Source organism: Peromyscus maniculatus, chromosome 5, assembly GCF_049852395.1.
Source record: "Peromyscus maniculatus bairdii isolate BWxNUB_F1_BW_parent chromosome 5, HU_Pman_BW_mat_3.1, whole genome shotgun sequence".
Taxonomy (NCBI): Eukaryota; Metazoa; Chordata; class Mammalia; order Rodentia; family Cricetidae; genus Peromyscus; species Peromyscus maniculatus.
Genome location: NC_134856.1, coordinates 50952251 through 50975917, shown reverse-complemented (window position 1 = coordinate 50975917; position 23667 = coordinate 50952251). Strand labels below are relative to the sequence as shown.

The 23667-nt window shown below is 50.5% G+C and overlaps 1 protein-coding gene across 3 annotated transcripts in view; it reads right to left on the bottom strand.

Moving 5' to 3' along the window:
• Plcg2 (phospholipase C gamma 2) overlaps positions 1-23667 on the bottom strand; it is a 145528-nt gene that overhangs the window by 39373 nt on the left and 82488 nt on the right. For all 3 annotated transcript variants that reach the window (XM_016004943.3, XM_076572192.1, XM_042277756.2), the window contains 13 exons: positions 22017-22060; positions 21052-21124; positions 16901-17002; positions 15166-15284; positions 13016-13101; positions 10962-11082; positions 9741-9909; positions 8455-8559; positions 6039-6128; positions 5367-5542; positions 5065-5265; positions 3150-3269; positions 894-1074 (listed from right to left, as the gene is read on the bottom strand). In XM_016004943.3, coding sequence (XP_015860429.1) covers positions 894-1074; positions 3150-3269; positions 5065-5265; positions 5367-5542; positions 6039-6128; positions 8455-8559; positions 9741-9909; positions 10962-11082; positions 13016-13101; positions 15166-15284; positions 16901-17002; positions 21052-21124; positions 22017-22060 — 1587 coding nt within the window. The remainder of the gene's footprint in view (positions 1-893; positions 1075-3149; positions 3270-5064; positions 5266-5366; positions 5543-6038; positions 6129-8454; positions 8560-9740; positions 9910-10961; positions 11083-13015; positions 13102-15165; positions 15285-16900; positions 17003-21051; positions 21125-22016; positions 22061-23667) is intronic.

Sequence of the window (23667 nt, the reverse complement as noted above, 5' to 3'; positions counted from 1 at the left end):
AAGGATTTGTTTGGCTTGCAGTTCTAGGTTGACAGTCATCATGGGGAAGTCAAGGCAGGGACTCAAAACATCTCATCCACAGACAAGAGCATAGAGAAAATAAACACATATATCCTCGCTTACTTGAACTCAGCCAGCTTCCTCCTCTCTTACGTTGTGCTGGATGCACTGTGTAGGGGATGGTGCTGCCCACCATGGGCTGGGCCCTCCTACATCACTTAACCATCGAGACAGTCCCCCACAGACATGCCCACAGGCCAGCCTGACCCAGAAAGTTTCTCACTAAGACTTTCCTGCTACTAAGTCTAGGTTGTGTCAAGTTGACAGTTGACACCAACCAGCCCTCAGAGTGAACCTCTTCTCAAGAAATCAAGGGATCCTTCCGACAAGTGAGATGATATCGTGACCATATCAGGTCTCTCCTGCACTCAGGATGCTACAATGTGCAGGATAAGAGCCAGAGCCTTACAATGGCCCACCAGACCTGATATGAACCCACCTCTCAGCCCCCAATCTCATTTAGTGTTACTCCAGGTGAGCCCATTTCATGCCTGCATCCCACCCCAAGACTTCTACCTCTGCTGTGCTTTCTCCTCCAGATAGCTACATGGCTCACTCCTGAGTAAGATCTTCTCAGAACCTTTAAAAACTGCATCCCATCTCTTCCTACACTCCTGTGACTTCCCAGCCTTTCCTCTTTAGCATACATCACCACCTGACACTGGCTTGTAACTATGGGAGACACAAGGACAGAGTTTTATGTGCTGTGGCCAATTCAGCATTCTCAGGACATCCTCTACCAGACGCACAGTACGTATATAAATGAGTGCATATTGTATAGAAAGAATTTAGTCTGTGCAACGACTAACCCAATCCCAAGGGAGTCAACCTACCATATTATATCGCTCCAGAAGCTCAGGGGTCACGGGATAGCGCAGCCTCATCTTGCGATAGAGCGCGTGCTTCTCATAGTAGCTGACAAGCTCCACCAGGCTCTCAAAGTAGGCAGAGGTCCCCAGCACAAAGTGCCGGCCATCCCGGTTGATGCGACAGTGTTTCACCTTGCCCCTGGCCCTTGAGGGGGAAGACCACAGAGGATCATCAACCAAGAATGCTAGCAGCTACACAATCACTATGTAGGCAAAACCAATCAGCCCACCCTCATGGGACTGAAATAATCAGAATTCAGTCCTTCTATAGAACACAAGACAGTGGGTGTCTTTTCAGTTCAGGAAGAATCCATACATGATGATCAACACCCAGCTCTTTTTTCAACTTGATTGAGATGCCATACTATGACCCACAGCTGAACTTGACTCCCCATGTTATTTTTTAGTAAAGTTTTACTAAAACATGTCCACTGTTCATTTGTATCTACGCTGTGGTCATCTTCTCTTACGTAGCTGCAACAGGGTCCATACAGGCTGTGAAACCTGAAGTATTTGCTCCACGGGCCCTTCCACAAACTGCCTTCTGATCCTTGCTCTAAAACCCCAATCAGTCCCCAAGTCCTTGGGTCTTGTCTACAGGAACCCAGAGTCACAATAGCTCTTTCAAAAATGAGGTAAGTTGTTGCTTTTTTCTTCATCTGTTTAAACTAGAGGCAGAAAAGATTCAAAACAGGACAGACAACAGATTCTTCCATCTGACTACTTTAGAAGAGCAAGAATAATAGAGTTTGATCCTAACTTTACAGCCAAGAGTGTCTAGGCTGGGGAGGTCCTGCTCTTCCTGAGGACCTGGGTTCAATTCCTAGCACCTACATGGCAGCTCACAACTGTCTATTAACACCAGTTCCGGAGGACCTGACTCCCTCTTCTGGCCTCCACGGGCACCAGGCACACATGTGATTACTGATATACATGCAGGCAAAATACATAGATAGATAGATAGATAGATAGATAGATAGATAGATAGATAGATAGATAGATAGATAGACAGACAGACAGATAGATAGATAGATAGATAGATAGATAGATAGATAGATAGATAGATAGATAGATAGATAGATAGATAGACAGACAGAAAGATAGGTGGATGGATGGGTGGGTGGGTGGTGTGGGTGGATGGATGGATGGATGGATGGATGGATGGATGGATGGATGGATGGATGGATGGATGGATGGGTGGGTGGGTGGGTGGGTGGGTGGGTGGGTGGGTGGGTGGGTGGGTGGGTGGACGAATGGATGGATGAACGGATGGACAGATAGACAGACAGACAGACAGAAGTGCAGCTGATCCCGTAAGGAACTCAGACAGCTCCAAAGCTGTGTGGGGCTTGGCAGGTCATTTAACCCCCTGGGCTTAGAGTTCCTTACTTAGAATAGTTGAGTCAACCCACCACAGAGCAGCCAGGGTCTGGAACATAGTTATACAGATATATCAGTTACTGCCCTCAGCAGAACACCGAGAAGACCTGCAGTGAGGGAGGGGAACACTTGGGGACCGGGCTCCCCACACCAACCCTTGTGGAGAGGGAAGAGTGTGGTGCTGGGGTGAAATCTGGCCCATCTGAGAGACAACAGAGGGAGTAGGAGCTGTTGTGGGGGAGCCCAGATCTGGCCTATTTGGTTCAGTTCCTCGCCTCCACCCCGACATGCTTTAACAAGTCGCTGACCCTGCTGTGCCTCATGTCCTGCCATAGAAAATAAGAATACTGGGCGAGTGAGATGGCCGCGCAGGCAAAGTACCTGGCACACAAGCTTGATGACCTGAGTTCAATCCTCGGAACCCAGGGAAAGCAGAACTGAGAACCAACTCCACAAAATTATCCTCTGACCCCACAAGACACGATGCAACATGTATGCCCACATACAATAATAATAAAATTTCTTGAAAGAAAGTAAACAAAGATGGTGGCCACACCCCTCTAAATCCCGGGGTTGCTAGAAGTGAATACAGAAGTTAGAACAGACTGACCATGGGGAGTGTGAGACAGAGAGAATGTGCGGAGGACTGGGAACGCACACACCTCTGTTACAGTTGTCCTCAGCATTCACAATGGGGTCCAGGACACGGAGAAGCAGCTCGGTCTCCACTCGAAGCTCCCTTCCTTGGGCCCCTTACCTGCCCTTCCTACGCCTCCTCTGAGGAGCACTCACCCCCACAAACACAACAGTGCCTGCCTACCTGAGGCGGGTGGCACCTACCTGAAGGTGATGGCATAGGAGTCGGTCCCCTCCCGCTTCCGGATGAGGAAGGCTCCGTCTCGGGGAATCCGCATCAACATGTCCTCCGCTTCCCCCCTGCTCAGGCTGTCATAGTACCACCTGTGCGCAGAACAGGAAAACAAGCTGGTTGGGAACCCTCCCAGACTGAGAGCCAGTGGGAGACAAAACACCAACATGCAGGGACGCCTGGGGCTGACCGAGGAAACAGCCAGAGCAAATACACAGGGACTTCCGGGACCATATGCACCTCCACAGACAGCAATTCCCACTGAATTTTATTTTATTACTTTATCGCAGCACTGGGGATTAATCTAAGGTCACATGCACGCCAGGCAAGCACTCTCCCACTGAGCTACAGCCTCGGCTTTATGCTTCATTTTTCATTTTTGAGGCAGGAACTTGCTAAGCTTTTTTTCCAGACATGCTATATAACCCTCGCTGGCCTTGAACTTGCGATCCGCCAGCAGCTCAGCCTCCCCGCCAGCTGAGATTAGAGGACTGAGCCATCGTGTCTGGAAGAAAGGCAGCAAGTGTTTATAAAGACCCCAGGAGTCTGGGGAGATCTACGTGAAACTCAGGAGAGTAAGTCTGCTCATCTCTGCCCACCTGCCCAGCCCCAAAGGCTGGCAGAGCTACAACAGTGCCTCGGGTCACCTGGGGCAGGGAACACAGGGAAGGCTCAGAAAGGCTTTGGTCACTAAAGTTACAAGATGACAAGTCTAGAAAGGCAACTGGTACAAAAATAGAAAAAACGATGATGATAATAATAATAACAAAATGTATGTCACTATAAATTATCCAAAATAAAAATGCTAGCAGCCACCAGCTTAAAGACTGTCCTGGTATTTCTGGAATGTGTTGACCTCTTCACCTGGCATGGCCTGCCATGCTCCTTGGTGGCTAAGGAAGGTAAAGGAACACACCCTTGTGGGTGCTGTTTGGTCTCCTTTGATACAGGAAGGAGCCATGACAAACACAGATACAGGAGACCCAATCCAGCCTTGAAATCAAAGCCCCAGACCTCAGGGTGCTGAAAGAGAAGAAAGGGAAAAAGCCATGGAGAGGAGAAAAGAAAAGAGAAAGCGGGATCTGGGGGAAAAAAATAATAATAAAGCCAGGTGGCGGCGGCGGCGGCGGCGGCGGCGGCAGCAGCAGCGCACGCCTTTAATCCCAGCGCTCGGGAGACAGAGGCAGGTGGATCTGTGAGTTCAAGGCCAGCCTGGGCTACAGAGCAAGTGCTAGGACAGCTGGGGCTACATAGAGAAACCCTATCTTGAAAAACAACAACAACAAAGTGGGACCCGATGGCTCAGCATTTAAGAGCAGTGAGGCCTCTTGCAGAGGATCCAGGTACTGTTCCCAGCACCCATGCTCGGTGGCTTATAACTGCCCGTAATTCCAGTTCTAGGGGATCTGGCCCTCTCCTGGCCACTGTGGGTGTCACATACATATAGTGCACATATATGCATGCAGGCAAAACCACTCATAATTTTTTTTAACTTAAAAAAAAAGTGCACACTACTCTTGCAGAGGACCTGAGTCCAATTCCCAGGATCCATGTCAGACAGCTCACACCTGTGTGTAACTCTAGCTCCAGGGGATCCAACTCCCTCTTCTGCCTCCATGAGCACCGGCACATTCACATACCCACACACAGACCTACACACACATACACATAAACAAAATAAGTATTTTAAAGAGTGAGCAAGAGAGGAGAAAGAGAGAATGGGACAAAAGTCTGGCTGGTGGGAAGAGGACACAAGGTGGTCCCCAGGAATTCTAATGTCCCACGGGGCCAAAGTGAATGGGCTCCTGGGAATGAGAACCCCCATGTAGCCACCTGGTGGGTGTGACCCACGTGGGTATCTACCTCCCACCCAGTCCTAGAACCTACGGCTTAGACTCATGTGGGTTGGGGTTGGGCACTGGGTCGGTGAGCCGCAGCTCGAACTCTGCACAGCGTAGGTGCGCCTCACGGTAGTGCTGGACGAGGGCGTAGATGCTGTTGAACGTGAGGTTGTCCGTCAGGTAGTACTTCATGACCCCACCCTCCATGGTGGACCGGATTCGACAGTGCTGCACCCGACCAGACCGCCTGTTGGGAACAGGACAGGGAGGGATGTCATCAGAGCCAGGCAAGACGGCAGCCTGACCACACACACCGCCTCCCACCCAGCCTCGGGGAAGGGGCGTCACCAGAAGGAGAGGGTGTAGTCGTTGGGGAAGGTCTCGCTCTCCCGCACCAGGAAGGTGCCGTCCTTGGCCCCTGTCTCGGCACAGTATTCCTGCAGCAGCTTCTCCGCGCTCGTCCTCCTCTCCACTTTCTTATGGAACCATTTCTCCCCAAAATGCAGCTCCGTGGGGGGAGTGTCCTGGACCACAAGGAGTCAAAGGGGCTTATGACAGCTGCTGCCCACTGCCCTCTCCTGACAACCCCTCATTGATGTCAGTTTCCAGGAGTCCTAAGACAGGGGGGTTCAGGAGTCCCCAATACCAGAAGCCTGAGCTCACCCTGGGCTCTACTCAAGAAAAGCCCAAAGATGGGCAGCAGCTGGAGAAAACATCCAGGGCTGGGCAGGGCAGGGGGCAGGTCCATCACCTCCCCCTGGGGAACACTGATCCTAGACCTTAGGCCAATCAGTCTCTATAGGGAGCAGGAAAGAGTCTTGGATCTTATTGGGTAAGCCCTAGGGCTTGCTAGCCAATCAGGAAGAGCTAGTTAAGCTTCCCTACTCAAAGCAATAGCTCCTTAGGGATGAGGGTGCTTGGCCAGCCCAGACATGTGAAGCCATACACTAAGTCTCCAGGTGAGGATTCTCTTAGGACAAGCCTACTGGAGAAGGCAAGGGCAGGCAGGTCTCCACTTACCTGGACCAGCTCCTCCTCCACAGTCTGTTCAATGTCGTCACTGAAGGACAGCTTGGCGTCAGCAATGGCACAGTAGTGGCGAGTCCATTTCTAGAGAGCCAGGCTGGCATTAGTCTCCCCCAAGGTCTCAACCCTATCGACTCTGGGGACCTGTGGGACATCACCCCAGCATTCACTGGGGACTGCCCTGTCCCAGTTTTCAGATTTACAATGATTTTACAAGACCTGCTCTTAAAACCATCTACTTCTGGAGTCTTGGTCTTTTTCGGGACTTTTTAAATCAGTGTCTAGGAGTAGATAAGAGTGAATACAGAATTTCTGCTGCATTGCCAATTTGCAGCTTTTCAGGGAAGATGAGATCATGAAACCTCATGAATAGCTTTTTTCTAATTCACCAAACTTTTCCTCAGCCCTGGATATCGAACCCAGGGCCTTGTACATGTTAGACAAGGTCTCTAACCACTGAGCTACATCCACAGCCCATTCCTTGCACTGTAAGCCTTTCTGGATCATTTCAGCCAACTGACCTAACAACATGCTTATATTTGACTAAATTTCTTTACATTATCGTATAGAATAATGGGTTTTGCCAGGTATGGCGGTGTACGCCTTTAATCCCAGCACACAGAGGCAGGTGAATGTCTGTGAATTAGAGACCAGCCTGGCCTACATAACAAGTTCCAGGCCAGCCAAGGCTACATAGTGAGACCCTGTCTCCGAAAACAGTTTTTAATGGATTTCACTATGACACTATGGATTTTCACACACATGTGTGTCATTATATGTGACCAGGTTCATGTCTCTGTTACTTCCTTCAGGATCCCTCCTCCACGCTTCTCTCCTTCTCCACAAATAGTTCTCCTCTACTTGTACGTCACTCACATATATGAAACACACAAATCTAAATGTCTGTATTTACATGCATTTATATGCAATAAATACATAATGAATAAATATATTTTGAAAGGGTTTTTTTGTTTGTTGGTTGGTTGATTTGCGTGTGTGTGTATATGCCACATGAATGCAGTGCTCATGGAGGCCAGAAGAGGGCATCAGATCCCCTGGAGCTGGAACTACAGATGGTTGTGAGCCACCCAACATGGATGCTGGGCACCAAACTCAAGTACTCTGGAAGAGCAGCAAATGTTATTAACCACTCAAATCACCTCTCCAGCCACCAGATACATATTTTCAAAAATCTAGAGTTTAAAAATATATGAGATAAAACATCAATATACTTATTTATCTCTTAAAATCATAATTTCCATATATGTAAATGCTATAATTTCATTCTTAGAGACTGAATCAGATTCCATTGTGTGTATGTGACATTTCATTGTGATTTACTTAAATTTTATCTAGTTCATATTTATTATCTATTCCATGTTTATTTATAGGATACTAGAACAGACATGGGATAAATTCAAATGAACATGGGTGCCAGGAAGTGTGGGAGAAGCATTAAAGCTTGAAAATTTTACTCCACCACAAATAATAGTAATAATAATAATAATATGATGATGATGATAATGATGATGATGATAATGATCTGAGGTGGAACAATCTCAGATTGGAAGGCAGCAGCAAGTTAAGACCGCAAATATATGTGCTGGGAAAAGGACATTAGTGAACACTATAGTTTAAACCGAAGCCTGTTTCTACAAGGACTATGTATTCAAAGGTTGCTTGTAACTGATGGGGCTTAGGGGTTAATAAACTCATTGGTAAGTTCATAACTGAATAGACAGTTGGGAGGTGGCTGAGGTGAGGTCACTGAGGCTGTGCCTCTCAAGGGCTAATATCTTATCTCTTATCGTCTCTGTCTCCCATCCACCACGAGGTGAGCCACTCGGCTCCTCCACACGCTCCCCATCGGGATGCTCTGCCTCACGATGGACCAACATACAAGTAACACAGAAGCAAGTGACTCAGACCGAGCCCTCCAAGATCACGAGCCAAAGAAACCCATCTTTCTCCCAAGCAGCTTTCTTGGAGGGTCACGTAGTCATGGTGACAAACATCTACCTAACACAGCAGGCAAGGGGTGAAGCGGAAACATGACCCACAACAAGCTGAGTGTCACAGCACTGTGGATGTTCTGGTTGCTGTGGTTACAGCAGATGCTCCTGTTTGGGAAAGGTCCCTGGAAGACCAAGGCAGAATGAGAGGCAAGGGGCACTCTGTTGTGGTGCATCATGAAAGAGGTATGAATCAAGGGGATACAGCAGTCCTCTGTGCCGGTCTGTGTATAAGTACATAGTAGATTGAATATGAAGTTATTTGAAAACATTATAATGCAGGAAAAAGACAAGTCACACAGCTCCAAAGGGGGCAAAGGTAGACTTCATGGTGGGAGCCTAGGATGGCTCAGTCAGCACCCACAGCTCTTTGGGAAAGTAGGGGGACCCAGGCCCACCTGGTCGATGGAGTCCCACATGTATAGCTCTCCCTGGGTCTTGTGCTCATCTTTCTTGTCCTCCACATTGACATCGACGTCACCTCGGGGACCCAGCTTCTTATGCTGAAGGGGGAAAAGTTCACATAGCCCTCCTCACTAATGAGTCAAGTTCAGAGTCTTCAAGCCAGCAAGAATTCACTCACCATCAGCCACCCAGCATGCACCTGCTCTCTCCTATCTCAGATCCTTTGATGGCCCATCATTCCCTATAAGCCCAGCTCCATTCTTGGAGCCCTGTCCTTCCTCAGAGGCACCCTCCTTGCCACTCAGTTTGAAATTAGCCCGTCCGTGCCCCCCCCCCTCCGCCCCATCGCAGCCTATTTTCCTGCAGGAGCCTGGCTTCTGTTTCCTTCTGTCTCAGGTTGGGCTTTGCAGGGAGGTGGGGACTGAGACAGAGGAGAAACTGACACTTGTAGGTTAACAAGATGCAGTATTTCCCCATCCGAACCCCCATGGCGCTTCCCCTTGCTAAATCTAACTCTCACTTCTTGGGGGCCCATGGCAGCCCCACTGGAAACCCCTGCCCTGTAGAGAGAGTAAGATGTCAGCATCCTTGGTCCCTGAATCATTTTGGGAACCAAAGCCCAGAGCTCCTAAAATATTCTCCGTCTTAATGAGGAATATAAACTTGTGCATGCTTTATTTCGCTATTTATATGCTCTCTTTAGCCTAACAATACAAATATGCAAATGTTGAAGTCCCCCGAAGGCAAATAAAATCATCCGTCCCCTCCATAGAACAGGAATACCAGCCCCAGCATCCCACTGCCACTCACACCCTATTAAGCAGCTCTCCATACCCCACATAGTCGGGGGGCTCCCAAGGCCAGGAGTGGGATCTGGGCCACTGGCACCCCTCCAATACCCACACAAGACAGCTCACAGGCAGGCCTGGTGAGGTTTACCGGAGAAGGAAGGAGTTCCGTTTGTTTTGTTCTAAGACAGAGTCTCACTATGTTAGCCCAGGCTGGATGGAACTCACCATCCTCCTGAGCTAGAATTGATAGTATAAACATGGTGCCAAGCATTCTGCACAGACCCACTCACATCTGCTCCTACCAAAGTTCAATATCACCCCCATTATAGGAGGCGGGGGAAAGAGGCACCCAGAGATGAAATGATTAAGATCTTGCCCAAGAACAGAGGTAAAGTGAGTGAGGCCCGGAGTCTGACCCTGGGCCTCTGACACCAGCCCTTGGTGATGGCAACCCCTGGTAGACACAGCAACCGCCCACACATACCTACCTTGATAATGATCTTCTCCCGAAGCTGGCTGGGCGAGGGCAGCTGGTCAGCACTGGCCTCCGTGGGCTTCGTCAAGAGCAGGTCTCCCAACACTTCCTTGAACACCTTGGCCATGTGGCGCTGCTGCTCCACACTGCAGTGCTCCTCGATGGACAGGATCACGGGGAAGCTGCGGGCGGCAGAGGACACGGTCAGCCAGGAGACAGGAGGCAGGAACCCTCCGTAAACTGCCTGTACTGGTCGGCAATCCATTTCTCAGGCATGGCGGCAGGGCAGGCAATAGATCAGTAAACGAGACCTCCAAAGCATGATCCCCCAAATGAGCTCCCCCTCTTTATAAATCCATGAGAGCAGCATCTTTTCATCATGACAGGAAGCTGCCGCACCACCCCTGAGAACACAGGGTCCCTCACGGCCTCAGTGACTGATGGAGGGAGGAATGCCCGAGAAATCACCAAAGCTTATGTGGAGAAGGGAATGTGTAAGCCCTGCAGACCAACTAAATGGCTTCCTGATGAGTAGGAAAAGATGTTACCAATATCACTGCCTCAGCCCAGCTCACCCACCCAACTCAAGGAACTCGGGCAGGAATCACCTCAACATCCAAGCCTGCTGAATGCTGACCATGCACAACACTTAGCACTTAGCATGCCTCACGCCATTTAGTCTTACAGCCCTGCGAGGTCCATACAATCATCACCGTGACTGGTAAGAAGTGGGGATCACGGTAAAGAACCACAAAGCCTGACCACCCACAGAGCTGGACTCAAACTGGAAGAAAGCATCTAGAACTCAGCCTCTATGGGGGGTCTAAAAAGATGGCTCACAGGTGAAGAGTTCATAATGCTCTTTCTTTCAGAGGACCCCAGTTCAATTCCCAGCACACACATCTGGCAGCTTACAGCCACCTGTAACTCCAGCTGCAGGGATCCAATGCCACTGGCCTACTCCAGCACCTGCGCTCACGTGCACACGTACCCACACAAACACACATACATGTACACATAATTAAAATAATAAACATAATTTTTAAGACCACTATCATTTCCTAAGGCCACAAGGGCCACTTGCCAGGAACCCAAGCTCCCCAGGGTTTAAGAGAACCGGACAGTGTGTATATGCATGTGTGTATGTGTATCTGTCTGTCTATCTGTCTGTCTGTGTGTCTAGCCCTGGCAGCTTTCCCCTTACAGACACACCTCTGGGAAATCAGCCACTGACCTGGAGGTAACAAAGGCATGGTCTCGGATGGCCTGAACAACATCATCAAACTTGATCTTGGTGGTCCGTGTCCAGCCATGGTAGATTATAGGTTTCCCATCGGGTCCATCCCAGCAGTCCACTGAGGAGAAAACACAGGTGCTCAGCCCCCACAAGCGCAGCCACCAAGAGGGAACAGGCAGACAGGGCATGTGGCTGGGCTGAGAACCAGAGGTGAGGCCCGGGTGCCCACACCAGCTCCGTTCCCCGGGCTGACCCAGGTGCACCGGCACATACACACGGTCGTGTCTACAGGCTTACAGAACACAATACACTTCCCTAAAAAAACTCCTTCCAGTGCATCTTTCTTTGTCAGGTATTCATAACGGGTTTTATTTTCTTGTATCAGCTGTTCCAGACTCCCCTCTTTCACCAGTAGAAACAGCATAGAGCCATGAGACAGTTTCTTAAAGGTTTGTGGTAAATTATGCAACTGGAAATAAGACTGAGGGGGACTTGAACAACCCCCAGGACCTGGAGCTGGGGGCTTCCGTCTCCATTTTCTCACAGCTCTTTCCCAGAAGGAAAGTATAAACCCAGGAGGCCCACATGTAACTGCCACTCAACTCTGGCTCAGGAGAAGCGGGTTTGAAAACACTTGAGGCACAGTCTGTGGTTTGGGCCGTTTTCTCAGCCACATACACAGCTCTGACTTAGTGTCCCCAGGCTTGGTTCCTGGCGTACGACTGTATACAGCCAAGGAGGAGCTCCTTGGGTCATTGAGGGAGTATCCTTGAGAGGGATTGTGAGAGCCCAGCTTCTTCCTCTCCCCTCTTAGCATTGGGCTCTACCACACTTTCTTGTCATGACCTGTCATCAGAAGTCCAAAACTATGCTCCCAACCCAAGACACAGAACCGGGAGAAAACAATAAACCATCCGCCATCATCCAGTTCATCATCTCAGGTCTTCCGTTACAGGATAGAATGCTAATTAAGCCAGACATCCGGGAGCTTTGGTGACAGAATGAGGCTGGGAAGGAAAGACCCAAAGATGAGCTGAACAGGTAGTTCACGGGATAAAGCATTTACTGAGTAAGCATGAGGACCAGAGTTCAAATCCCCAGAACCCACATAGATGCTGGGCAAGTGGAGACAAGGGATCCATGGGGCAAGCTGGCTAGCTGGACTAGGGCTACAGGTTCCCCGAGAGAGCCTTCCTTAGAAACAGTGATTGGGGAATACAACTGATATCAACTGCTGGTGTATATGCACATGGTGACACACATACATGCTTGTACACACACACACACACACACACACACACACACACGCGCGCGCACGCACACACACATGCGCACACACATCCAAAAGAGGCAAAGAGGCAATAAAGGCAGACAGGAACAAGGCTTTGCCACCTGCCTGGCCACGGCTGTACCTGACAGTTCCTTTCACGGTTGTTTTCAAGGCCTCACCTATAGACATGTGGTTCCTGGGTGTGTCGTGCTAACAGGGATGTGTCTGTGTCCCTCTTAGCTGAAAATGACCCTTGTGCTGACCCCCAGCTTCCCACCACATCAGGACACTTTCTAGGTGCCCCAACCTCTTGCCTAGCCAGATGGCACTTCTCACTTGGGGACAACTATCTTCTGGGGAAAATCCTCAACCGCCTTCTTTCCTGGAGTTGCTCTGCACCATGATCCTTCAGCTTGTCCCCCTCCCCATCCCCACCAGCACAAGGATCCCTCAGCCTGTCTCCTACCCCCACCACCCACCACCAACATTAAAGTCTTTTTTTTTTTTTTTTTGTTTTGTTTTGTTTTTTTGTTTTTTTGAGACAGGGTTTCTCTGTGTAGCTTTGCGCCTTTCCTGGAACTCACTTGGTAGCCCAGGCTGGCCTCGAACTCCCAGAGATCCGCCTGGCTCTGCCTCCCGGGATTAAAGGCGTGCGCCACCACCGCCCGGCGGCGGCGGCGGCGGCGGCGGCATTAAAGTCTTTAACACCAAAAAGCAAAAGCAAATGCTGGGCTTCGCGGCTCTGGCCATCACATCATCTTGGCCGAGACAGAATACTCACACTCTATGCAGCGACAACCAGCACGCAGACAGCGGATGTACGCCTCCGTGGAGGACTCACTTCGCAGCTGGTCCCCAGTGAGGTACCTGAGGGACAGAGAATGGACCTTGTCAGGAAAGCAGTTCTGCACACAGTTCATGCTTGGAAACTGTGGTAGTTTAAATGAAAATGGCCCCCAGAGGTGATTACAGAGGGGCACTCTTAGGAGGTGTGGCCTTGTTGGAGGAAGTGTGTCACTGGGGGCGGGCCTTGAGGTCTCAGACACTCAAGCCAGGCCCGGTGTCTCGCTCTTCCTTCCTGCTGCCCGAGAGCCCGGATGTAGAACTAACTCTCAGCCCCTCTCCAATACAGTGTCTGCCTGCACTCCACCAGGCTTCCCACCATGACCGCAACAGATTAAACCTCTGAAAACGTAAGCCAGCCCCAACTAAATGTTTTCCTTTCTAAGAGTTGCAGTGGCCATGGTGTCTCTTCATAGCAATAGAAACCCTGTCTAAGACAGAGACCATCTGAGCCCAAGCACCATGGGCCTGAGAACTTCTGACCTAGGAACATGCAGGCTAAGGTCTGAACCACATACACGCTATCCTGAAGTCTTGGGTTTGGGACCACCACAGCGGCTGCCTAAGCAATCCAGATGCAATGAAGACAGTGTGCTCCTTCTTGGAGACCTGGGCTGAAGGTATCAGGGGCAAAGAGGAAGCGAAGAAGAAGCTATGGCCCCCTGCAGCTGCCCACTGGGCTCTGGGTGCCATAGAAATGGGGCCCTAGCTTCATCCCGAGACTCGAGGCCAGCACAGGCAGGCTCAACAACTCCTGATAAAATTTATGGTGCCATGAACCTAGTCAACAAAACTGCCATAAAATAGGGTTTGTTTTTTTTTTTAAACAAACAGTAGTCATATTTCTGACTCTGGCTTATTTCATTGGACATAATGATTTATGGCCCCATCTATTTTCTCACAAATGTCGTGACTTCATTCCCTTCACAGCTTTGTAAAATTCTATTGGATATACATGTACACACACACACACACACACACACACACACACACACACACACACACACGCACACACACACACACACATTACGTATGCATTACATTTTCTTTGTCCAGTCTTTTGTTAGCCCATTTATTGCTTAGGTTATTTAGGATTGTTTTTGATGTTTTGAAAAATACAAACTGATGCATCCTGGCCTTCTCTCCATGCCACGCCCCCTCTCAGGATGTTCCTTCGCTGTCTCTAGGCTTGGAGAATCCACCGTCCTAAGAAATGAACTTAAGACACACCACCTACCCACTCCCCGGGAAAAGATTTCAGCTTCCCAAATTCCTAGAGGGTGGCACCCTGGGGGTCTGGCTCATGCCCCACCCCTGAAAAGACACTTGGGGAAGTGCCTGCCTACAGCACTTTGCAGCCTAAAGGTCAAAGCTTCCACCTCATCCTGAAAGGCTAACTAAGCACTGATGTCAGAAGGCAGCCTCCCCTCTCATGCCCTCGACCCACCCTGCTTTTTTACAACCCTAATTATCCAAAGAAGTTAATGAGAACATGTTACACTCTGGCTGACGTGGCTGGAGGCTCCCTGCTTGCTGCCCTGTGACTGCCAAGCTTCTGCTCCGACTGGCCATCTATTCTGCCGCTCTCCTCCCAGACTCTTCAGCCTTAGAAACGCCTCCCAGCTGCTCCTGCCCCAGGGCCTTAGCACATGCCGCCCTCAACATGAAATTTCCTCTCACCAGGCCCTCTGCTCAGCCACCAGCTGGTGCTTGTAGCTGACACTCAGTGAAAGCCTTCCTCTCCAAGCACCTGAGGATGTGAGTGCCCCTGTCTCATCACCTGGCAGGCAGAGACCCTGGCCCAGGGTTGATGTCCCACAAATACCAGCTGACAAGCTGAGTGAACACCTGCACGACTTGATGATCAAAGCATAGAAAGGCAGCTTTGCAAACGTGCTTTGGAAGGCTCCCAACACTAGCTGGAAAGGGGGCTGGGTTCTCCTACCCCTCTCCCGAACCTGCTGAACAATGTGGTACTCGCTCCCCAGCCCTTCACAGCGAGATCTACCAAGGCTGTGCATGAGAGCACCAGCCAGCTGTATCACCCTCAGTGCTGCGGGGCCAGCCTGGGCTCACCCGGAGACTCACGTATTGTGGGAAGAGGAGATCCAGTAATGGGACAAAGGGTTGTTCATGTCCTGCATGTCCACGACGTCGTACTTCTCATCCCAGATGCTGTTCTCCCGGGAAAACAGGTACGTGAGGAACTGAAAGAGACACCAAGGTGGAATCACGGTAGGACAAGAGACTTCGAATCTACTTGTTTCCAGCTGGTGCCCACGCAGCCAGACAGCTCTGACACACGCAACCAATAGATGGTCCCCAGACCTCGGTTTCCTGCAGTTTCAGTACAAATGGCTCACACTGCAGCCATCCTTCTCAACATACGCACTTCACAGACCTACACGTCATTTCTCTTTTTAACCTATATCCCAAAATGTCTGCTGCTGCCAAAGCACTGGCTGCCACACAGGAGCATCCCGCCATACCAGTGACTAACCATGGCTGAGTTCAGCACTCGACGTCAGAGACAGAACATTACAGATAGGAGATCATCAAAGGGTGGAAAGATGCCGGGCCTAGGGGCTCAGGTCTGCCGTTCCAGACCCTCAGAAGGATGAGGCAGGGGGATCACAGCGTCAAGACTCGTCTGGGCTCAGTGAGTTCAAGTCCAGCCTGCACAACTTACTGAGAACCTGCCTCAGAACACAAAGTAGGAGAGCTGGTGATTAGCTAGTGATAGAGTGCTTGACTAATGAGTCTGAAGTCCTGGGTTCAAAAATCTGTGATACTGAACATAGAAGAGGGGACAGAATTTCCTATCCCAACTCCTAGCACCTTTAAGAAAGAAAGAGGGAGGGAGGGAGGGAGGGAGGGAGGGAGGGAGGGAGAGAGAGAGAAGGAAGGAAGGAAATAAAGAAAGAGAGAGAGAGAGAAAGAGAGAGAGAGAAAGAGAGAGAGAGAAAGAGAGAGAGAGAGAGAGAGAGAGAGAGAGAGAGAGAGAGAGAGAGAGAGAGAGAGAAGAAAAGGGCTGGAGAGATGGGTTCATGGGTAAAGACAAGCATGAGTTTGAAGCCCCAGAACCACACGGAAGATGGATGTGGTAATGCATGCTGTAATCCCCATGTTCCTCCACTGAGATGTGAAGTGGAAACAGGAGAAACCCCAGAAGCTCCAGGGTCAGTGAATTCATCATCTGCAGCAGCCATTAATGAGACCCTGCTCCAAATAAGGGGGCAGACAAGGACCCACGCTCAAGGCTGTCCCCTGACCTACAGAGACAGACAGACAGACAGACAGATAGAGGTGAGGGGAGACAAATGAACAGTAAAAAAGAGTGGAGTTCTGGAGGTATAGGTCCGAGGTAGAGCCTGCTAGCGTGCCAAAGGCCCTGGGTTCAATTCCTACTACTGCAAACACGAAAAGGCAGAGAAAGCCAGGAGCTTTCCCATCTAAGCACTGCTAACACTTAGGAAACAATAAATCAGAAACACTGCCTGGCTCAGAAGTACACGTTGCCGCTATAAACTAAACAGCCCCACTGGGCGGGTGATAACCCATGTCCCTTCTGCCCCTCCTCCGCCACCTGTACAAGGACAAGTGTCATTTGGAAACGATTTGCAGGCGCAGCCATCTTAGCGTTTGTCCTGTTTGGTTTCTCCCTGGCGGCGTACGCCCTCTAGTGGTGAAATCAATAAACTCACCCTGTGAAAACCACTCTCAGGGCACCGGAGAGTGACACTGTCTGAGGGGAAAGAGACAAAGGACGACACAGAGCTGAGCCGAAGGGTCCTGCTCACGTGACAAGCCCCAGCCCACTCACCTCGTCCACAAACAAGAAGGGCTCTGTGGTTTCCCTCATGGTGTCGTCGATGAACTTGGTCATCCGCTCCCGGACTTTGTTCAGATCCTGGGCCCACAGCTCCTTAAAGATGACAGAGACAACACAAAGTCACCAAAGAGACCGGCAACGTCCTTCTCAGGACCTCGTCAAGGTAAACAAAGACTGAACTACCATCCAATTTGAACTACCATCCGATTTCAAACCTACCTGCCATCCAGGCCCACGCACCGAAGCCCCATCCCAGCACGGCCTCTGCCAGGGGTGAGCCAACACCTTCTGCATGGGTCACAGTGGTACCTGCTGTCACCGTTCAACAGCCAACACAGTGTGAAAGCAGCCACTGACCACATGCAGGCTAGCGGCATGACTGCATCCCAGGAAAACTTCATCCACAAAGCAACCGCCAGCGTGTGCATGGCAGACCACTGTCTGCCGAGAACTCGCTACGCTACATCACTCCCCGTGTCAGTGTGAAGTAGCTGGGGAGCCTGGTGGGTTATGCTGGTGCTGCGGTTTGATTGTAAAATGTCCCCCACAGGCTTGTGTGTTTGGACACCTGGGTTCCCAGGTGGTGGTGTTGCCTGGAAAGAACCTGCCAGAGATGGGAGTCTTGCTAGAGGAAGTAGGTCACTGGGAGTGGGCCTGGAGGTTTTAAAGTCCAGCCCCACTTCCTGTTCTCTACTTGCTGACTACTGAGGGAATGTGACCTGCCTCCTCCTCCCACCGCTATGCCTTACCCACCTGCCACCATCTCTTCCCAACCATGATGGACTATAGCTCCTCTAACCCTAAGCCAGAATACACCCTGCCCCCCCTGGAACTGCTTCTTCTGGTCATTGTGATGAGAAAGGTAACTACACAGCCAGCCTACTGGGGTGAGTCCCCTGGCTCAGCCAAGGTGTCAAGTTGCATGTCTTCTTTGTGCCTCCTCATCCATGGAAGGAGAGTAACAATAGCTATGTAGTGCATGGGTTTGGGATGGGCCCATATAGAATCAGCTGTGTGCTCTTTGCTGCGGGAAACCTCCAGTTCATGAGAGTTCATTCAAACAGTCCCATCCCTGTACGGTCCTCTAGTGTATACCATTCTGCAAGTCACATAATGTTACTGTCACATAGAGAAGAGGATACCCAGGCTCGAGACTACCTCAAGAGGATCCCAGGTCCCCAGAACTTGTAAGTAGCAGGGTCAGGTTCCAAATCAGTCAACTTGTCCCTCGGGCAAAGGGACTTAGATGGAACACCATACATCCCCCCCTCCAGGGGTCAGCCATGGAGTGCCACCTAGATCAACAAATCCAGTTCTAACTAGCAGATTGTGCATAATGCTGGACATTCCGGAAGCATATCCTTTATTTAAAAAAGAGCCCATAGCATCCGGTGACTTGTTTTCCTCTGCACACTCTGAAACCCCAAATATCCACAAGCAACAAGATAGGAGATGCCACGCAGACCCAGTGCTGGCCGATGCCTTCCGGGTTTCAGATATTTTACAGCATATCTCCTTGTGACTGAGATGAGTGCGTGCTTGGGTAGAAGAGGTCTGAGAGGGGTGGATGTCATAAAGAACAGAAGCCCAGTGACAGACTGATACGGGGTGATGAGGCTACACTTCACCAGCACTGGACTGAGAGAGCACAGCCAGCCCAGGGGTTAACTAACAGATCTCCCCGAATCACAGACACCAAAACAGCCAGCAGGCTGTGAGGTCCCCTGAACAGAGAGGTGTTAAAAGCACAGACCGTGGGGTTGGGGATTTAGCTCAGTGGTTGAGCCCTCGCCCTGGGTTCGAACCTCAGCAGCTTCTGGACTGCTACAAGTAACTCAAAGTGCAGGATATTTGATGCAAGCACCTTGGCCCAGGTGCCTCAGAGAGGCTGGATGGCTCTTCTCTCCTTCCCCTGAAGAGCGCACACTTTTAGCTAAAGGCTCAGACACTTGCTAATAGAACTTGGGATTGCTGTGCCTGGGCAGAGACCAGAATCTTCCCAAAGGAGTTTGGGAAGATGCCAAGATGCTAGGGGCTCAAACGCATCTACGGGGTGGTAAGATGGCCCAAGGTAGAAAAGTGCCCGCCACAAGCCCAGTAACCTAAAAGTTGCTTCATGGGACCCTCATGGTAGGAGAGCCTCTAGCAGCTCTGACAAGCTGTCCTCTGGCCTCCACACGTACACTGTGCCCAACAGAATTCATTCCCCACTACAATCAACATCATCAAGTATTGAGGGTTCAGGCTAGGCAAACAAAACCTGCTCTCCATCACCTTCATTCAGCGTCCCATGCTGACAGGTGTCCTCACGACAGACATTAAAATCTTTTCTGGCCATTGCCCGGCACGCCAAGCCAGCAGTGGCTACTGCCCACCCTTGGGCTGCTGAGCTCCTGGTACACGTGCCGCTCTGATCTTTAGCTCCTCAGTGGTCAATAAAGCCCAAGCATAGAACGAAGTGTAAAGATATGGAGAGTCGTACCAGCCATTCAGGGAAGCTGAGCCCGGAGGACTGCAAGTTCAAAGCTAACCTGGGCCACAGAGGGAGTTTGTGGCCATATTGAGGAACTTAGTAAAACATGTCTTAAAAATTTTTAAGTAGTTTTGCTCTTTTTTTTTCTTCTTTTTAAGGCCTGGAAATATAGCTCAATGATAAAGAACCTGCCTAATATGTGTGAGGCCCTTGATCAATCCTCAACAACAAACAATGCAACAAACAAGTCCAGACACAGACCATGTAACAACAAAAATACCAAGAAGATAGCCGGTTGGTGGTGGCACACACCTTTAATCTCAGCACTCAGGAGGCAGAGCCAGGTGGATCTCTGTGAGTTCAAGGCCAGTCTGGTCTACAGAGCGAGATCCAGGACAGGCACCAAAACTACACAGAGAAATCCTGTGTCGGTGGAGAAGAAGAAAGAAGAAGGAGGAGGAGAAGGAGGAGGAGAAGAAGGAGGAGAAGAAGGAGGAGGAGAAGGAGGAGGAGAAGGAGGAGGAGAAGGAGGAGGAGAAGGAGAAGGAGGAGGAGGAGGAGGAGGAGGAGGAGGAGGAGGAGGAGGAGGAGGAGGAGGAGAAGAAGAAGAAGAAGAAGAAGAAGAAGAAGAAGAAGAAGAAGAAGAAGAAGAAGAAGAAGAAGAAGAAGAAACCATCCTAGGAGTGTCATAGCTGTGATCTTTTTAAGTATTTACACGCTGAAAGATGCAACACTTCATTTACCTAGAGTTCTGTGCCAAAGGAAGAGGGGGAGACTCACAGGTGTGCAGAGGAAGGTGAGATAAAATCACATGACGTTCCTGACACCCTCTGGGGAGACTTCCGTCTCATCCTCCAGAGGACCTGCAGGTTTGGTCAGTCAGCAGGGATGGCCTCCCAAGAAGACACTCCTGAGGTGGCTTCAGGGGACGCCAGCCGGGTGAGGATGTCTCACAGCCAGGTGAGGAAAGTCTCGTTCAAGCGCCTGCCTTGCTCTGGCAGTCTCCTTCCACTCTTGTTCAGTGAAAGTGGCGATAGAGTTCGGTGGGCATGGTCTGCTTTCCCATTTTGTATCCCTTTGATCTCCTTCAACTGTCTTACTGCTCTAGCTAAAGCTTCACAGGCTCACAGAGACGGACGTGGCAAGCACAGGGCCTGCATGGGTCTACACCAGGTCATCTGTGTGTGTTATAGCTGTTAGCATGGTGTTTTTGTGGGACTCCTAACAGTGGGAGCAGGTGAATCTCTGACTCTTTTGCCTGCTCTTGGGATCCTTTTCCTCCTATTGGGTTACCTTGTCCGGCCTTGATATGAGGGCCTTCACCTTGTCTTACTGTATCTTGTTTTGTCTTGTTTGGCTGTCCTCTCTTGGAGGTCTGCTCTTTTCTGAAGAGGAATGGAGAGGGGTTTGGTTCTGGGGGAGAGAGGAGCTGGGAGGGAGCTGGGAGAAATGGAAGGAGGGGAACTATGGTTGGGAAGTACTGTATGAGAGAAGCATCTATTTTCAACTAAAAAGAAAAAAGTGGTGGTAGGAGACTGGGAATTTGAAGAGGCCCAGTGGCAGTGGACAGCAGTCTGAAGCCCCACCCCACCTCAGGGAGAGCGCAGCTGCTCTCTGTGTGTCCAGGGAGGCACTGTGTCCCTGACACCACATCTTGCGATCTTCTCACCTGTTGCTCATGTAAGAGAAACCTCTGGAAGTCCTGCAGGTAGACAGCAGAGGCATCGGGCCGGTCTGTGTTCCTGCCCTCGGAGAGAGTGACAGGGTGGTTAGAGAGAGGGAAGGACACTTGCAAGAAAAGGTCCACCTCCACCCTGAGCCCAGCCCCACTGTGCCGAGCACACCACTAACCTCGAAACAGAGATAGAAGAGACTCAAAGAGAGGCCCCAACAAGACAGTCTTAGAGGTCCCGGACAGCACTCAAGAGCTGTAGGAGGTCTGAGGAGCACAGCCACAAGTTTGGAACCCTCAGAGGGACAGAACCAGGAGACCAGAGCAGCAAGAGGCCAGGAAGTGACACATTGGGAAGAGAAGGGAGGGGAGAGGATGGGGGGAGGGGAAGGGAGGGACGAAGAGGGAAGGGGAGGGGAGGGGAGAGGGAGCAGAGGGGAGGGGAAGAGAGAGGGAGCAGAGGGGAGGGGATGGGGAGGGAGAGGGAGCAGAGGGGAGGGGAGGAGAGAGGGAGCAGAGGGGAGGGGAGGGGAGGAGAGAGGGAGCAGAGAGGAGGGGAGGAGAGAGGGAGAAGAGGGGAGGGGAGGGGAGGGGAGGGGAGGGGAGAGGAGGGGAAGAGAGAGGGAGCAGAGGGAAGGGGAGGGGAGGGGAGGGGAGGGGAGGGGAGGGGAGGGGAGGGGAGGGGAGGGGAGGGGAGGGGAGGGGAGGGGAAAGGAGAAACCTATTGGTTTGACACATTCCTTGAAGTTTCAGGAAGAAAGCCCGAGGTTCACAGTTCTCTCTGCAGAAACTTCTAGACCTTCCTCACAACACTCCACATCCTACCAATGCTGTTCACTCACTCACGCTGTGCTGCAAACTTGGGTTCAGTAACTGCACACAGCACCCCCCACCCCCACCACCAGAGGCCAGCTTGGCACACGGACACGGCCCTCAATGGCAGGGTGTCCGAGGTGTCTCACCCTAGGATGAACACGGAGGAGTCCCTTTTGAATTCGTCAAGTATCTGAAACAAGAGACATGCAGAAACAGGAGCATCAGACAAAGCGGATCACGACACCAAGACTTCTGTTTTAAAGCTCTCAGTGGGCTGGGGAGACAGCTCAGCAGGTAGGAGCATTCGCTGTTCCTGCAGAGGACCTGGGTTCGGTTCCCAGAACCCACATGGCAACTCAGAGCCATCTGTAACTCCAGTTCCAGGGGATCCAACACCCTCTTCTGAACTCCAGTCACCAGGCACACACATGATGACACACGTATATGCAGGTAAAATACTCAAACATATAAAATACAATAAATCAAAACAATAATAATAAAAAAATTATTTTTGAAAAAATTACCAAAGCAAGTGTCCTGGCTAGTTTTTTGCCAACTTGACACAAGCTAGTGTCGTTTGGGAAAAAGGACCTCAGTTGAGAAAATGCCTCCATGGAGATTGCCTGTAGACAAGTCTGTAGTTTATTTTCTTGACTAACGATTGATATAAGCGGGCCCAGCCCACTTATGAGTGGTGATGTCCCCTGAGCAGGTGGCTCTGTGTGTACTGAGTAAACCAGAAAGCAGCACTCCTCCGTGGCTTCGGCTGCAGCTCCTGCCTCCAGGTTCCCGACATTTGAGGTCCTGCCCTGACTTCCCTCAGCGATGGGATGTGGCCTGAGAGATGTAAACTGAAATAAGCCCTTTCCTCCCTATGTTGTTTCTGGTCATGGTGTTTTATCACAGCGATAGAAACGGTACTAAGACGCCAGGATGGTTCAGCACAGGCAAAACCACAAATGTGATCCAAGGACAGAAATTACATCATCTCAGTAGATGTAAGAGAAGGAAAAACAAATAGTACGTATCAACGTGGCGTTGAATGTGCTGGTGGCCACCTGTAATCACAACACTCAGGAGGCTGAGGCAGGCGAGGAGGATCGTGAGTTCAAGACTAACCCAGGCTGCACAGGGAGACTGCCTCTCCAAAAAGGCAAAGGTGGGGCCAGAGAGACTGTGGAGCAGCATCAGCACTTTCCGCCCAGCCTAGCAGCTTGACTTTGATTCCGGGACCCACAGAGTGGGAGGACTGACTCTCATGAGTCCTGCTCTGACCTCTTCAACCACACACGGCACACACCCTCCCTCATCCATGCCACACACAAATAAAAGAAAGTCATTTAAAACGGTTTGGTTTTGTTTTGTTTAATCAAAGGCTGGAGATACAACTCAGGGTAGAGTGTTTGTTTAGCTGGGCTTGATCCCCAGCACCTCACATACAAAATACACACATATACACACACCACATACCCACACACATACACACCACACCCCATATATACAAACTACATACACATACCACACATGCATACCACACACAAACATACCACACATATACATATCACACACACACACACACACACACACACACACCACATCAGAACCACCTTGCTTTCCATGGCCTGAATCCGCACAAGCTCATGTTTTGAAGGCCTGTTTCCCAGATGGCAGTGCCATCTTGGAAGGCCATGGAATCTGATGGAGACGCGCTTAGCTCATAAAGAAGGTTCCAGCCTGGCTACCTCAGCTTCCTGGTCCACTGTGATATGAGGTGTCGCTGTCACGTGCAGCCGCCTC